This window comes from Oryctolagus cuniculus, chromosome X (genome assembly GCF_964237555.1).
Source record: "Oryctolagus cuniculus chromosome X, mOryCun1.1, whole genome shotgun sequence".
NCBI classification, from domain to species: Eukaryota; Metazoa; Chordata; class Mammalia; order Lagomorpha; family Leporidae; genus Oryctolagus; species Oryctolagus cuniculus.
The window spans coordinates 91,617,547-91,633,339 of record NC_091453.1 but is presented as its reverse complement, the minus strand read 5'-3'; the positions used below and the strand labels follow the sequence as shown (position 1 = coordinate 91,633,339).

General features: G+C 45.2%; 1 protein-coding gene across 1 annotated transcript; it reads left to right on the top strand.

The window, feature by feature from the left end:
• The first annotated feature begins 619 nt into the window (after window positions 1-619).
• TMEM35A (transmembrane protein 35A) lies at window positions 620-14,911 on the top strand. Its single transcript, XM_002720372.5, has 2 exons — window positions 620-876; window positions 13,141-14,911. The coding sequence occupies exons 1-2, from the start codon at window positions 757-759 to the stop codon at window positions 13,522-13,524; spliced, it is 504 nt and encodes a 167-aa protein (XP_002720418.1). The 5' UTR covers window positions 620-756; the 3' UTR covers window positions 13,525-14,911.
• Window positions 14,912-15,793: the final 882 nt, after the last annotated feature.

The following is a 15,793-nucleotide window of genomic DNA, read 5'->3' as shown; positions in this document are numbered from 1 at the left end:
CAGGAAGGGGTGGGAGAGGTAGGGAAGGCTCAGGTTACTTGGGGCCTGTGAGTAGCAGTGAGAGCTATTGAAAGATCCATCCACCCAAAGCAGCAGGAGTCAAAAATATAGAGGGCCTTGAATGCCGAATTAAAACCTCTGGAGTTAACCACTGGGCAATGGGAGCCACTGCAGGCTTTGCAGCCAGAGGAAGATAAAGCATGTTTCGGCAGCAGTCAAGTTGGCAACTTTGCAGTTTTACCCTTGAGTGGCACCGACTTCCTTCCGAAACCAACAATTCTCCATGGACTAAGGGTTTGAAAAGGAAAGGAGAGGTGGAGAAAAGGGAGTGGATAACTACAAGCTAGGTGGGGAGGAGGAGATGCAAAGTGCCCGTGGTGGTGAGAAGTGGCAGAAAGGCTGTCTTTCCCGACTGCTCGTGGCTGGGGCCGCTCGGTGACAGAACTCGAAGCCTAAGCTACCTGCTCCTCTTTGAAGAGTCCAAGTTTCCGCCTCAATTTGGGGCTTCGTGTAACTTCCAGTTTTTTTGGCCTGTGCAGAGCGAGCGTAGGGCATTAGGACCCAGCGATTGTTATAGTGAGAGCGGTTGAATCTCGATCTCTCAATTTTTCTCTCGAGCTCCCTCCTCTCCCTTTGTCATTCTAGCTGCCTGCTGCCTCCGCAGCGTCCCTTTAGCTGTGCCTGTGCTAGCTGCCTGCACTCTAGACTGACCGGCTGCGCAAAGCAGGATTAGTTGGGACCTGCCTTGGTGACCCCATGGCATCCCCCAGAACCGTAACTATCGTGGCCCTCTCAGTGGCCCTGGGACTCTTCTTTGTTTTCATGGGCACTATCAAGTTGACCCCCAGGCTCAGCAAGGATGCCTACAGTGAGATGGTAAGTGAAGCCAACGGGTGATGAGGCGCGCACCCGGACGGGGTTGTGAGGACCTCTCCCCCTTCTTTCTCAGTCCCCGCTCCCAGTCCCTCAATCCCCACCCCCACCCCGGACCCTCCCTCCTCCCCAACAACTTTGCAGCTCCGAAGCAGCAGCTGGACTAGAGCGGTTTTATTTGTGGGCTATGCTGGCAGCAACTGTTCTGGTGTGGCCGCTGGATGCCAGTTGGGGGAGGGGCTGCCCAGTGAGCCACCCCCCCACCAACCCCAAGTAAACCAGGAGGCTGAGACCTGCGCAGCACCTGTCACTGGCAGGAGCCTTCCCCTCCTTCCAGCACACACCCAAAGTCTGGGCCACCAGTCTGCCAGCCTGACGCCTCTCCCTGGAGCTAAGAGTTTAGCAAGCTGGAGAGTTGATTTATTTTAGGGAAGAACAAAGGGGAAATACGGATGGAGCCGGGGAGAATGGACTACTTGAAGAAGCAATTTGTAGGGGCTGGCGAGGTATCCCTCCAGCTCCCAGAGTGGCTATCTGGATCCTGGAGACAAAGCCGTTTTGGCCCAGATAAAGGTCACTGAGCTTCTGCTTCTTGCCCTTCTCCCAAGGGAGAACTGGCTGTTTTGTTTTATTTTGTTTTGTGTGTAGGCTAATCTACTAAATCTGCAAAGTCTGCTTTTTCTCTCCTGCAAAGCAGTCCACGATCACCACCTTGACTCCTGTGCCTGCCCAGGGCCAGGTTCCCTGCAGGCTTTCCCCCTCTGCAGAATCAGAATCACGGAAGGTGACTGGCCAAACATCGCCTCTGCAACCCGGGGTGGTGGGGGGTGGAGACTGCTTTCCCCAGTTGGTCGATCTGAGGACTTGCTCTTATGCTATGGAGTACTAGAGATGGCAAGGGATGTTTCCAGCACTTTCGGTCTCTCACCTCTCTCCCTGTCACTTTGCCTCTTCCTTTCCCCACCCCAGTTGAAGGGCACCTGCTTCTAAGCTTTTGCCAGACTACCAGTAATGGGTGTGTGCCGGGGGGTGGGGGGTGAGGCACATTGCTGTGCTCTCAAGGTCAAGAAGGAAAGGAGCTGAGGGCAGGAACAGAAAGGGTGAGAGACAAGAGACAAGAGGGACTCTGTTAGGGCCGAGGCAGAGAGAAATAGCCTCACATGTTGAAGGAATTAATAGCTCTCCTGGAACCCACTGCAGAGCTTTCCAGGGCCCCTCAACGTGAGCTGCAAATGGATGGAGTCCGGCAAATTATAGATGCTCAGAAAATGTTTGCAGGCAGCCCTGGCTTCTGTCTCAGGGTTTGAGCCAGAGCTTGCCATTCCTTTCTCATCACAGGCTCGCCCTAGGGTGGGGGAGGGGGGCTGCGACTCCTGGGGTTTAGGTCTAGCCCCAGTGGCAAATCCCAATATGCTCCTCTTTCTCCCCTTCCCTCCTCCCAGAGTGTCGGACCAGATGGGAGTGAAATCAGGTCAAAATGAGTTATCTAAGGCAGGCTGCATTGAGGAGGGGAGGGGTGGGGTGGAGTGGCAGAAGCCACCAAAGGGCTTGAAGAGGTTGGGGCAGAGGGACAGGGTGAAAGGGAAATGCCACTATGGTTTTGTCTTGGCTATCGTAGTTTGGTGTCAGAGTGTAAATACGTGACTATGCTCTGGCTTTACTTTTCGTATGTAGCTATGTTTATGTGTTTGTGTGTGTGCACTATAGGTATTTTTAAGCGTATGGGGTGTAGCACCCTTCTTCCGTATACTCCCTGTCCTCCTAACTCTTGCTCAGCTGCCTTAGTCCCCCCTCCCCCCCCCCGCCCGGGCTGCACCTTATGTACAGTGTTAGGCTCTGCAGGCAATCCAACTAAGATGGAGTCACGGGGAAGCTTCCTGCCAGCTTGGCAGGAGCTCCCGAGAAGGACCAGCCACAAATGGGTTTACAGTAGGTTTCTTCCTAGGGAGTGGAGCTGTTTCTTGCAGCCCAGTGAAAGGCAGAAGAAACAAATACTAAGATTTCATACTATACACAAGAACATATTTAAACAGGTATAATCTGAGACAGCAGTATAGAGCCATTGTGTGTATACGTGTGTGCATGTGTGTCTATGCACACTCCAGTGCGTCTCTGCTCAGGGGCTTCTGGAGGGAATGGAAAGACTACATTGGCAGGTAGACATCACGGTGGTGGTGTGAAGCTTGAAGAGGATTTTCACACTGCCCTTTTCCAGGGTCTCCTCCTGCACTGAGCATCAGAGCACAGGCTAGCAGAGGGCTCTCTGGCATAGACAGGGCCTACTGCGTAGTGCTTAGGCTTAGCCCAGCTTTATATATTTGAACCATAGGAAAGGGGAGGGGACATTTAGTTCTAGTACAAAAGAGGTACTCAATGTATTTTCGGGATGGGTGAATGAATGAGTCATTGTAGCATTGCCTTGGCTGGTCACCACCTTTCAGATTTTTCTGGTTAGCTCTTGATTATGCAGTTCAGGGGCCATTACCTGCTTCTTAGAAAGGGGCCACAGTTCCTCAGAACCCCAACCCTACATCAAATAGAATGATTCTGTGGAATTTTCTATGTTCCATATAGGAGTGATTCCTCTGCATTGATGGTGTTGGTCATAGGTTGATTGCAGTGGTATTTCTTATAAGATCTCAAGGCATTGTTGTTGTTGTTTTAAGATTATTTGTTCTTTAAAACATCTCTGCATGGTAACTTCATTTTATTTTTTTTCCTGATGGGTAAACTGAAGCAGATCAAGTTTAATTACTTATCCAAGGTTTTAGGGTAGGCTGTTAACGGAGCAGATGTTAGAAGCTAAGACTATGACTTGATATTCCCAGTAGGGGGATCAGTAATGGTCAAAACTCTTGAGTTTTTTTTTTTTTTTTTAATGCCAGAACCTACAACTGATTCTTGAAAGTATCTGGCACATTCTTCCTCCTTTTTTGCATCAGTTCAATTACCCCATCCTTATTTTTGAAGTTTGTTTCACTTCAAAACTAATTCTATAAATTTACATGCTACAGGATTTTCTTTTTGGCTTTTAAGTTAATTTTTTATTTTAAAACCATTAGTGCTATGTTTAGGTGTTATCTCTTCCATGGACAATCACTGCTCAAAAACCAAACAGACAAATTAACTATGAACTCTTCTTCTGTCTCAGCTGGAGAATCCAGGAAAGTTTAGTGGAAACAATGCAGGCTTTGGAGTCATACAGGCTTGGATTCAAGTGTAGACACTCTTGGTGTCTCAGTTTCCTTATTCATAAAATGGGGATAATAAAACCTACCTCGGAAGGTTGTAAATATTAAGTGAGATTGCATAGGAAAGTGTCTGGTGCAGCGTTTGTTATAGTAGACGTTTAAGAAATGCCCTAGGTGAGGTGATAATGATAACTGAATGTATTTTATGCAGTGGTTTCCTAACTCATTTGAATGGTCAGTTTAAGGGATTGAGCTCAGTATTTAGATGGAAGAATAAGATGCTATTTTCACGTGCCCTGCTGAATAGGCCTTTATACAATGAACTCATATTGAAAAATCCACTCCTGCTACTGGGTAAGGCACAGTAGGCCCCATGCAGAACTTCAGATGCATTTCTGAACAGCCTGTTTGGCATGCGTTGTCCCATACCTCCTCCAGATTTAGCAAGTAGCATTATAGAGTACTCTAAATCCCACATGAATTCAGCATGACCAGCCAGTCCCGCGACTAAATGCCTTCATTAGCTCATTTGAAACTGAGAGACAGCACTTATAAGTGCTGCTAAGCAGTGACTGGGTACATATGAATGTTTGACTTGCTTTCAATTTGGTATTGTGCTTTATGTAGCAGTGTTTCTGTCCCGTAAGCACAGGGAGCCACACGTAGAATGGTATGAAAATACTAAAATCGTGTCACATTGAAGCCAAAGGATTTGGGCTGTGGGGACAATGGGACAAGTCTTGGATCTTTCATCCCCTCATAGTAGATTCCTTGATCTGATTGATTAGCTTATCTGTGGTTAAATGCCCTCCTGTTTGTGTAAACCCTGGGGGAAACACTTCTAACTTGTTTGGGCAGTTTACTTAATGTGCATGGGCAATCTTTTATGCTTCCAATCACTAACATCAATTGCTTTCCAACTAGGTAATAAGGTAGTAATTCACTGAGGCATAGACTGCTCTCTGGAGTGGTACAGGATGTTTAGTCCCTTACAGGGGAACTGGAGATCCTGCGATACAAAGTGACGTGGCTTAGTTCACGCAGCAAGCCATTAGGAACTAAACTAAACTACACGTTGAAGCTTGGGTCAAGGAGCTTGGAGCCCTGAGAGGCTTCAGAGTGACCTAAGATGTAATATGGGGAAGGTGGAAAGACCTGCTTTGCCAGCCAGCTTCCCCTTTAGGTGGACAGTGTATGACAGTGAAAAGCAGAATTGCCTAAAAGGTATTTAGCATTCATACGCATATTCGGCAATTAAACATGTGATGGGCTTTTTATTGCACTTAACACTAATCTATGATTCACATGTGGCTTTTATTTTCCCCTACAGAAATTTTGGGAAATCATACATGAGTCAGTACATTTTGCAGCACTCCTGTAGCCTTTATGGTGTATGCGACAAGCAACCAGGCTGAGACTTTTAGATGAAATATATATATATATATATATTTAAGATGTTGCTTATTTATTTGAGAGGTAGAGTTACAGAGAGAGGGAAAAACAGAGGGAGAGGTCTTCCATCCAAAGGTTCACTTCCCAAATCCCTGCAATGGCTGGAGCTGTGCCAATCTGAAGCCTGGAGCCAGGAGCTTCCTCAGGGTCTCCCACGCAGGTGCAGGGGCCCAGGCACTAGGGCCATCTAGATGAAATATATTTCCATCAATGCCCTCTTTGGCTGGCCTATCCCTATACGTTTTACTGAAGTATGATGTGGCCTTATGTAAGATCCATATAAGTGTACAACTCAAGGATGTTTCAGAATTCTCCCATGTAACCAGCACCCCACATCAAGAAACAGCACATGGCCACCTGCCCAGAGGTTCCCCTCAGGGCCCCTTCCAGTTACTAGCTCTCCCCAAGGGTAATTACTATCTTGACTTCTACCAATGTGAGTTAGTTTTACCTGTTTTGGGACTCTATATAAGTGGAATTACATGGTATGTTAGCCCAATCATTTTTTCTTTTTTTTTTTTTTAAGATTTATTTATTTGAAAGTCAGAATTATAGAGAAAGGTAGAGCCAGAGAGAGAGGTCTTTCATCCGCTGGTTTACTCCCCAAATGACCACAAGAGCCAGAGCTGAGCTGATCCGAAGCCAGGAGCCAGGAGCCTCCTCTGGGTCTCCCACACAGGCACAGCGGCCCAAGGACTTGGGCCAACCTCTACTGCTTTCCCAGGCCATAGCAGAGAGCTGGATCGGAAGTGGAGCAGCTGGGACACGAACCAGCGCCCATATGGGATGCCGGTGCTGCAGGTCATGGCTTTAACCCACTGTGCCACAGCACTGGCCCCATCATTTTTCCTTTTACCTAATTGGCATACGTGAAGTGAAGTGGACCAAACCACTTGCTCTCTGTTCTCATTTTGTCCTATTAACTGGCTCGGGTCGATTATTAATCGTAATGAAAGATGAATATTATTTGACAGTCTTGAGCTGCTTAAGTTTAATGTCATTAATATGAGATCATGGACCTTGGGTGTTATGAAGAATAAATGACAAAAAGGCAAAAAAAAAGAGGAGGGAGGGTAGGTATGACTAAAGAAAGGCCCCATATGCTTTTGACTCAGGTCTGAATCATATGTCTTCATACCACAAGAATGGACCTGCTTGATTCATTGCTATTAGCATTAAATAATTACTGTGACTTGAAAACATATGAGTTTCTAGTTGTGTGGCGTATTAATGATAAAACGTGTGCATATGCATGTGGGGGGCTCTCTGTTGATATTGCGAAGCTCTATTTTTTGACTAAATCTCCAAAATGCTCATCTATTTTACCAAATGGAAATTGAGGAAATAAAATGCTTAGAAATTTTCTCCAAGCAATTTAGGGGTGAAACTAAAATTGGAATTTAGGTTCTCTTAAAAATTCTGGTACAGGAGCCAGTGTTGTGGCCTAGCAGGTTAACATCTGAGTGCAGGTGAGTCCCCTGTTCCACTTTTGATCCAGTTTCCTGCTCATGCACCTGGGAGGACAATGGAGGATGATCCAAGTGTTTGGGCTCCTGCCACCCAGGTGGGAGATCCAGGTGAAGTTTCTGGCTCCCCTCAGCGTGGCCCAGCGCTGGCTGTTGTGGCCACTGGGAGAATGAACCAGAGGACAGAAGAGCTCTGTCTCTGTCTCTTTCTCCCCTGATGCTCTGCCTTTCAAACAAATAACTCTTTTTAAAAAGACTTCTGATCTATAGATATTGCTGGATGATTGCCTTTGACTGAAGGGATTTGAAACATTTGACTAAGTCCTTTCTTGCTTCCTTCCACTACAAAACTATGGTGTCAGGGTCTGGGTCATTGCAATGGAAAGAAAACAGACCCAACAAAGTGAATCTATTAACTCTCTTTATTCTTACTATCAGTACAATTAAGGTCTTTAGAGACCTAGTTAGTATAGACTTAAAGCATGTGACCCTTCTATTGTTAGAATTGAGGTGGCTCTGGACCAAGCATAATGACGAGGCTGGCAATAGTAGAATTCTTTAGATGTCTCTACCCTGCTCCACAGGAGAAAGAATAAAGAGCTTCTGCTAATGTCAAGAGCCAACCGAGCTTAGCCCCATCTGCAACAAACTAAACATTCCCTGTCTGGAGTCCTGGAGAATAGATCCTATCTGTGTCTACTCAGCTTTCAATTAAAGATTTGATGAAATGGCTTATCCACGTGCAGTTTCCTCTAGAGAGAAGGAGGAATGGAAGAGGCAACAGGTGCATAACAACATCCACAGCTGTAGTTTAAGAGATTAAACAACTGAAAAAGTGGTATGGAGTTACACCAAGTAGAGAGAAAAAAAGATTGCCAAAGGCATAGGAATTTGATTTAAAGACACGGAATTTGGACTCAGGCTACTGATTCCCCTGTAGTATAGATAAAAATCTAATTTTGACTGAAGAGTGGTTAGTTGTAGCCAGAAGAGGAGAATTTCCAGAAGCCAACTCAGCCAGCATCTGGAAGTCTTGGCTCCGAACTGGCTGATAGAAGCTCATCTTTCCTCCTGTGTGTGTTAAGGCAGAAGCTTACACTTAGGAATTGCTTCTTGAGAAACTTTGTGCTACTAATTAAAAAGGGTCATTAAGTGTTAAGGAAGCCTCTTACGTATGGATTTCTTTCCCAAATCTCTGCCAGCTACCATCTGCAGAGTGCAGAGCTGGAAGGAGTAGGCAGGCAGCATGTGTCTAGGCTAATAGTGAGAGGGATAGGGCAGGCTTCTCATCACCACCTCGTGCCCTAAATTCACAGCTCAGCTCTACTCCACATGGGTCTGGCTCGCTTCAGCCCAGCATTTCAATGCTGCCTACTGGTCAACTGCTCGCTGAATCTCCCCCTCAAAAATTGATGATTTAACCTAGATGAGGAGAAGGAGGAAGAACAACTAGTACTTTGTGTTACCTAGGGTGAGATGGTCTTTTAAATAATGACAATCTCTGACAGGATGAGGCTGAGGGAGAGGTGAGACAGAGTCATAAAGTGCAAGTGAGAGTCTGACTTGTAAAATGTTTGATATTTTCCTCATCATGGATATTATTTACTGGGATTAATTGGTGCCCTTTTAAATGCTGCCTCCAAGGCAAGTAGCCTCATTCACTTCACCTTAGTTTTAGCTGTGCTCAGGAAAATGAGGCTCAGAGAAGGCAAATAATTTGTTCCTGGACACTAAATAGTGGCAGAACAGGGATTTGAAGCCAACTGTATTTGGATCCAAACCGTGCTTTTTCACTAAACCATCAACTTTTTTTTTAAGTTTTATTTATTTACTTGAGGGGCAGAGTTACAGACAAGAGAGGGAGAGGCAGAGAGAGAGAGAGAGATCTTCCATCTGCTGGTTCACTCCCCAAATGGCTGCAACACCTGGACCCAAACAGGCCCAAACACCTGGACCATCTTCTGCTTTTCCAGGCCATCAGCAGAGAGTTGAATTGGTAGTGGAGCAGCCGGGACTCCAACAGGCGCCCATACGGGATGCTGGCGCCGTAGGTGGATACATAACCTACTATACCACAATGCTGGCCCCAACCATCAACCTTCTCGCAATCCTCATTGAGGATTTTCTTGTGCCACTCAAAAAAATAAATCCATTAAATAGAGGTATATTCACTTGTTCAGAAGTTAGAGACTTAACATTTGTTCCAAACCTAGTTGACTTTCTGCCTGATTTTTGTAGTTCAATCTTTCCTTAGTATCAGTGGGGGATTGGTTCCAGGATCCCTCTCAGATACCAAAATCCACACACACTCAAGTCCTTTGTATACAATGGTGCAGTACGGACAGCCCTCCCCATCTGAGGATTCCACATCCATTGATTCAGCCAACTGCGGATGGGAAATATTCGGTGGCAAGATCATCTGTACTGAACATATGCAGAATTTTTTTTCATGTCATTATTCCCTAAGCCAGGGATGGGGAATGTTACAGCTCAAAATTATTTGGCCTGGCCCTGTTAAGGCAACCACAGGTGGGACTTGAAATTCAATGCATCTATAGCATATAGCATATACACACACACACACACACACACACATATATATATATATATCATTGTATAGCCTGCACATGATGTGATAAATTTCCAAATGGCCTTTGGCAGGAGAAAGGCTCCCCACTCCTGCAAAGTATAAAAGCTAATTACATAGAATTTACATTATGTTAGGTATTATAATCATCTAGAGATGATCTAAAGTATACACGATGATGTGTGTAGGTTATGTGCAACTACTATGCTATTTTATTAAGGAAATTGAACATCCATGTGTGTGTATGTGTGTGTGTGAGAGAGAGAGAGAGGGAGAGAGAGAGTGAGAGAGAGAGAGAAAGAGGGGGGAGAGAGAGAGAGAAGGGAGGCAGGTCATGGAACTAATCCTCATAGTTATGGAGGGCAAGCTGTACTTAACTTGAATCTGGCACTTTTGACTAATATCTTCTTTTTAAAGGTTTGTTTTATTTATCTGAAAGGCAGCATGACAGAGAAAAAGGTTTTTTTTTTTTTTTCATCCGCTGGTTCACTCCCCAAATGGCCACAAAGGCCAAGGCTGGACTAGGAGCTCCATCTGGGTCTCTTCTGTTGGTGGCAGGGGCCCAAGCACTAGGGTCATCTTCTGCTGCCTTCCCAGGCACATTAACAGGGAGCTGCATTGGAAGCAGAGCAACCAGGACTTAAACTGGTGCTCATATGTGATGCCAGCATCACAGGTGGCAACTTAACCTGCTGCACCACAATGCTGGCCCCGATTTTTCTCTTCTTAAAACTCCTCTTTGGCTTCCCTGACCAGTTCCTCATTCCTTCCTGTTCCTTGCCTTCCAACCCCCGCCCCCCCCACCTGTTCCTCCCAACAGGCTCTCATATTTAGAGAATGGTAACACATGTCTACCCAGGCACCCAAGTCAGAGACCTAAGAATCTTCTTGACTCTTCCCTTTCATTCAGTATCCACACCCAAGAAAACAGCATATTCTGTTGATTTTTTTCATTAAGTCTTTTATTGGGCAAATCTTTTCTAGAACACTGAAAAAAATATATAGGTCCATTAACTCTGGGAGGTTAATACATAAGAGAGCACCTGCAGCCAGACCACCCACAGTGATCATGTGGCCATGTTCCCAACTAGGACAAAAGAGCTAAGTTCTGCTGATTTCGCTTTCAAAGTGTTTTTGACTCTAGACACTTCCCTGCATCCTCACTGTTATTATGCCAGTCCAGGTATCTCACCTGATGTCCTTGTCTGCAGGTGTAGCTTTCCCAATCTATCATCCACACTATTTTCAGAGGGACCTTCCTTTAAAGCAAATGATTGTATTGCTGCCCCTGGCTTATGGGACAAAGTCCAAGGCTCCACAGCAAAACAGATATAATTCTCCATGATCTGATTAATATCTATCGCCCCTGTCTCAGGCGATAACAGCTGTCTCATATCTCAGGTCCCCTCTTTCCCTTGACTGAACCAGTGTTTGCAGCATATTAGGGCCTTTGCTCATCCAGATTCCTCTGCCTGAAATGCCCTTCCTTTATTGACATTGTAAACACTTGATTTTCTTTTAAGATTCTACTCCCGATTTTTTGTCACTATAGGGAGACTTGACTGCTTCCTCTGGTGTGTCACCTCTATACTCACTACATAATTTTATGCAGAATGTGTAATAGTTTACTGACTGATATAGTTACATGTCCACTCTTCCCCTTATAAACTTCAAGCTTCAGGAGGGCAGGGCTTTTGATAATTGATAACTGTATCTGGAGTAGTTAGTACAGTGCCTAGCAGTTAATAAATATTAAGGAGGCAGTTAATAAATATTGAATGAATGAATGTATTCTTAAAGAAAACAAAGCAGCAGGCCAACCCAATAAGACACTTGACAAAATCTCATCAGTTTGCTCCAAAATGAGGATCAGGTAAATCCGAATAGTGAAAACATGAATGATCTATTACTCTAAGATCACCAGTTCGGTTACTTTGTTCTATAACCAAGTGACTCCTTCTTCTGTCTTAGAATGTCTCCTTTTGGACTGTGTATAGGCATATATTATACACTACTGACCATGCTGCTTTATAATATTATTTTTGTATTTATTTACCTCCACTAGACTGAGAACTGCTTTTTTTTTTTTAAAGATTTATTTGTTTATTTATTTGAAAGATCAGGGGGAGAGGTCTTCCATCCACTGGTTCACTTCCCCAAATGGCTACAATAGCCTGAGCTGGGCCAGGAGTCAGGAGCCAGCAACTCCATCCGAGTCTCCCACGTGGGTGACAGAGACTCAAGTACTTGGGCCATCATTCACTGCTTCCTAGAAGTATTAGCACGGAGCTGGATCAGAAGCAGAGTAGCTGAGACTGGAATTGGCACTCCAATATGGGAAGCAGGCATCATAAGTGACTTAATCCATCGTGCCATGACGCCATGCCCACTGAGAGCTTTTTGACCCTGTCTTATTGGTGTCTTCATCTCTAATACATAATCCATAGTAGGTGTTCAGTAAATATTTGTTGAATTCAAACTAATGAAATTAAACTAGGCTAACCACAGTAGTATCTTGACAAGGCTTGGGGATTTTTTTTTCATGAACATGAGAATGAGTTTCTCTGAGTATATTTTATAGATATAGCAGGAAATAATATTTGCATAGTTTTATTTTTCTATTATTTTTGTATTTATTTACCTCCACTAGACTGAGAACTGTTTTTATAAAGATTTATTTTTTCATTTTATTGATTCCACAAATGTAAACTCTAGCTCAGTTCTTTTCTGAAACATCACAGATTGCAAATTAGGGAAATCCAAATTAGTTAGGCCTTACCATACTGTGACTTGCCTGGTTTCATTTTGCTTTGTATTCATATACATCTGGCTTTGGACAAAGGCAGAGACTAGAAAATGTGGATGCAGCTGACACATAGTGGTTTTTGTGGACCAAGTGAATTTTCTTTTTTAGGTTTTTCATGTTGTTTATGATTTACAATCAGAATTTTTAAATTATAAAGCCACTTTCTCTGCCTTATCGCCCTTTGTGCTTGTCTTGATCCATTCAGAGTCCTATAACAAAATATGATAAAGTCGGTAGCTTATAAGCAACAAAAACGGATTGCTCACAGTTGTGGAGGCGAAGAAGTCCAAGACCGAGGTGATAACACCTCCTGTGTCTACGAAGACCCACTCCTTATACACACTGACTTCCCTGTCTTTACATGGTGCAACGTGGCAAACAGACGCCCCTCCCTGGGCATGGACCCTATTTATGAGGGCTCCATCCTCATGATCTAATAACTTCCTCAAAGCCTCACCGGCTAGCGCCACCACCCTGTGGTTGAGGATTGCAACATATGAATTTGGGGGGGGAACACAAGCATTCAGCCCATAGCAGTGCTGCTACTGAGGTTTAAATCATGGGAATCCCAGATTACTTGCTTTTTGCTTACCTTAAGTACTAGGATTTGGTTTAGGGTCCAAAGTGAGAAATGGCGCACCTTTCCTTGGCTGGCATATATGGAAAGGGGAATGGTAGGGAAGGGGGACCCTGCTTGTGTTTTCTTCATTCCAAGGTGAAAATCATGGTTAACCAAGTGGTTTCCTTATGATATTCCCACTCTAGAAGCGTGCTTACAAGAGCTATGTCCGAGCCCTCCCTCTGCTGAAGAAAATGGGGATCAACTCCATTCTGCTCCGAAAAAGCATTGGTGCCCTCGAGGTGGCCTGTGGCATCGTCATGACCCTTGTGCCTGGCCGTCCCAAAGATGTGGCCAACTTCTTCCTGCTCTTGCTCGTGTTGGCTGTGCTCTTCTTTCACCAGCTGGTCGGCGATCCCCTCAAACGCTACGCCCACGCTCTGGTGTTCGGAATCCTGCTCACCTGCCGCCTGCTGATTGCCCGCAAGCCGGAAGAGCGGTCTTCTGAGAAGAAGCCTCTGCCCGGGAATGCAGAGGAGCAACCTTCCTTATATGAGAAGGCCCCTCAGGGCAAAGTGAAGGTGTCATAGGAAAGCGGAAGTGCAAAATGTGGACCTTGCAGGCAGTTGCCTCTTGTGACACCCAGGAAGATGTCAGTGTGTGTTTTTCATTTGATTGATTTATCCTGGGGCAAAGGGAAAAAATATAATCTGCAAGTTAATGTCCCTATTGGCTTGTGTACATCTGTCCCCTAAAACGATCTCCCCACATTGACATTTGTGCGCCACCTTTAATCACTCTGGGGCAACTCCCATCTTGCTGCATGTACATGTATACGGCTACTATTGAAGTGTCTTTGTGAGATGGACTCCAGCACGCATGTGACTGTGAGATTATGTGTGGGGAAAATGTGCTTCATTAGTGTGTGTGTGCGCGCGCGCATGTGTGCGCACTCACGGGTGGAGAGGGCTCTTATCTTGAACTAATCCTGCACAGCTATCTTTCCCTGTATACCTTGATTTCAGCAAAGGCAGCATAAAATAAACCCCCTATGAAGAGAATCCCACTTCCTTCGGTATAAAACAAGTGACCCGTTCCCACAGCTGGGGGCAATCCCTGCCTAAATTGAGCTGAACACTTCACTTCATCACTTTAGGCAAAGAGTTCCTTCCATGTGAAACGCTAAGTTAATATGTAAAATTAATTAGCCTCTACTTCCACCGTTGTTTAAATTTTAAATAGTCCATATTGAGTTTCCTTACAACAAGGAGGACCTGCAGTTGAAACAGTCTAATTCTTCTACGAAGAACTAGGGGATGTTTCACGAAGAACTAGGGGATGTTTCACCCGGCCCTGTCCCAGCCCAACCGACTCCGCCCCTTACTAACAATTTGAAATTAAGCTTGTTAGCAGACAGCCTTTTATGAGCTTCTTAAGCCCAAAGCTGCCTCACTCCCACTATTCCCAGCAGCTAACGAGGACTCGGCAGCTGCTCCGCTGGCGTGGCTGACGCGGGCAGGGATTGGTCCCGTTAGAAATCTGTGAATCTCCAACTCTAGCTGTTCTGTGAAATCATTCGAAATTCGGTGGAGGAACTGTATCCAGTGTTTCTCTGCCTAACAGACTCACTACCTGTATTGCTGGTGGAAGCAGAGTCTAACACCCCAGGTTTGTCTCCTCTACACCTCTAATCATTCGGGTGGGTGGAGTTCAGCTGGGGGAAGGACGTTTGATCCGGGTTAGTTGGATTGAGCAGTATGGACATTTGCTTTCTTCACTACATACTGCTGTTTCTCCTTGTTAGATGTGCTTTGATGGTTTTAACATTATTGTGTCATGGGGATGGGGAAAGGGTGGGGGGGTTGTGTGTGGGGAGAGTACTTATTGTATTTTCTTCAGTGTCATTGTTCTTGGTAATTGATACCTCTGTGTCTTATTTCATTCATTCTTTCAAAATAAAAATTTTTGAAATTTGGAGGAACTTGTCTGGAAATAGCAAAATCTGGAAAGAAAGGTTCACATCAAGGGCTTCGGATGAGGGAGAAGTAAAAGAAGGGGGAATATAATCCTTTAATAAATGCACTGCTGAGGTTGTCAACTTTCTAATCGCAATTAAGTTCTCCCGCACTTTTGTGATTTTTGCACATAAGGCAAAATGTCGTAGAATTAGGATCACAGTACAATTTCTAGGTTTGGGAAATTCTACTAGATTAGGTGATGCCAAAGGAAAGTAGAAAACATTATTTCGGAAAAAATTGAAGGTATGTGAAATAAAGGTGAATCCCGGTCTCTCACTTAAATTTGTGGTGCAAATTGCAGTGTCACAGACTTGTCATGTCGGGCAAGGTATTTCACCACTCAACACTCCGGCCTCATCGTACAAAAATCAGGTTGCTGGCCGGCGCCGCGGCTCACTAGGCTAATCCTCCGCCTAGTGGCGCCGGCACTCCGGGTTCTAGTCCCGGTCAGGGCGCCGGATTCTGTCCCGGTTGCCCCTCTTCCAGGCCAGCTCTCTGCTATGGCCAGGGAGTGCAGTGGAGGATGGCCCAAGTGCTTGGGCCCTGCACCCCATGGGAGACCAGGAAAAGCACCTGGCTCCTGGCTCCTGCCATCGGATCAGCGCGGTGCGCCGGCCGCAGCGCGCCGGCCGCGGCGGCCATTGGAGGGTGAACCAACGGCAAAGGAAGACCTTTCTCTCTGTCTCTTTCTCTCACTGTCCACTCTGCCTGTCAAAAAATAAAAAAAAAAATTAAAAAAAAAAATCAGGTTGCTGAGGTCTTAAAATCTGTTCCGACTCATATTTCTTTGAGTCTACGAAATGATTAAAAGCATAAAGAATGACTTGAGAAATTTTTAGTT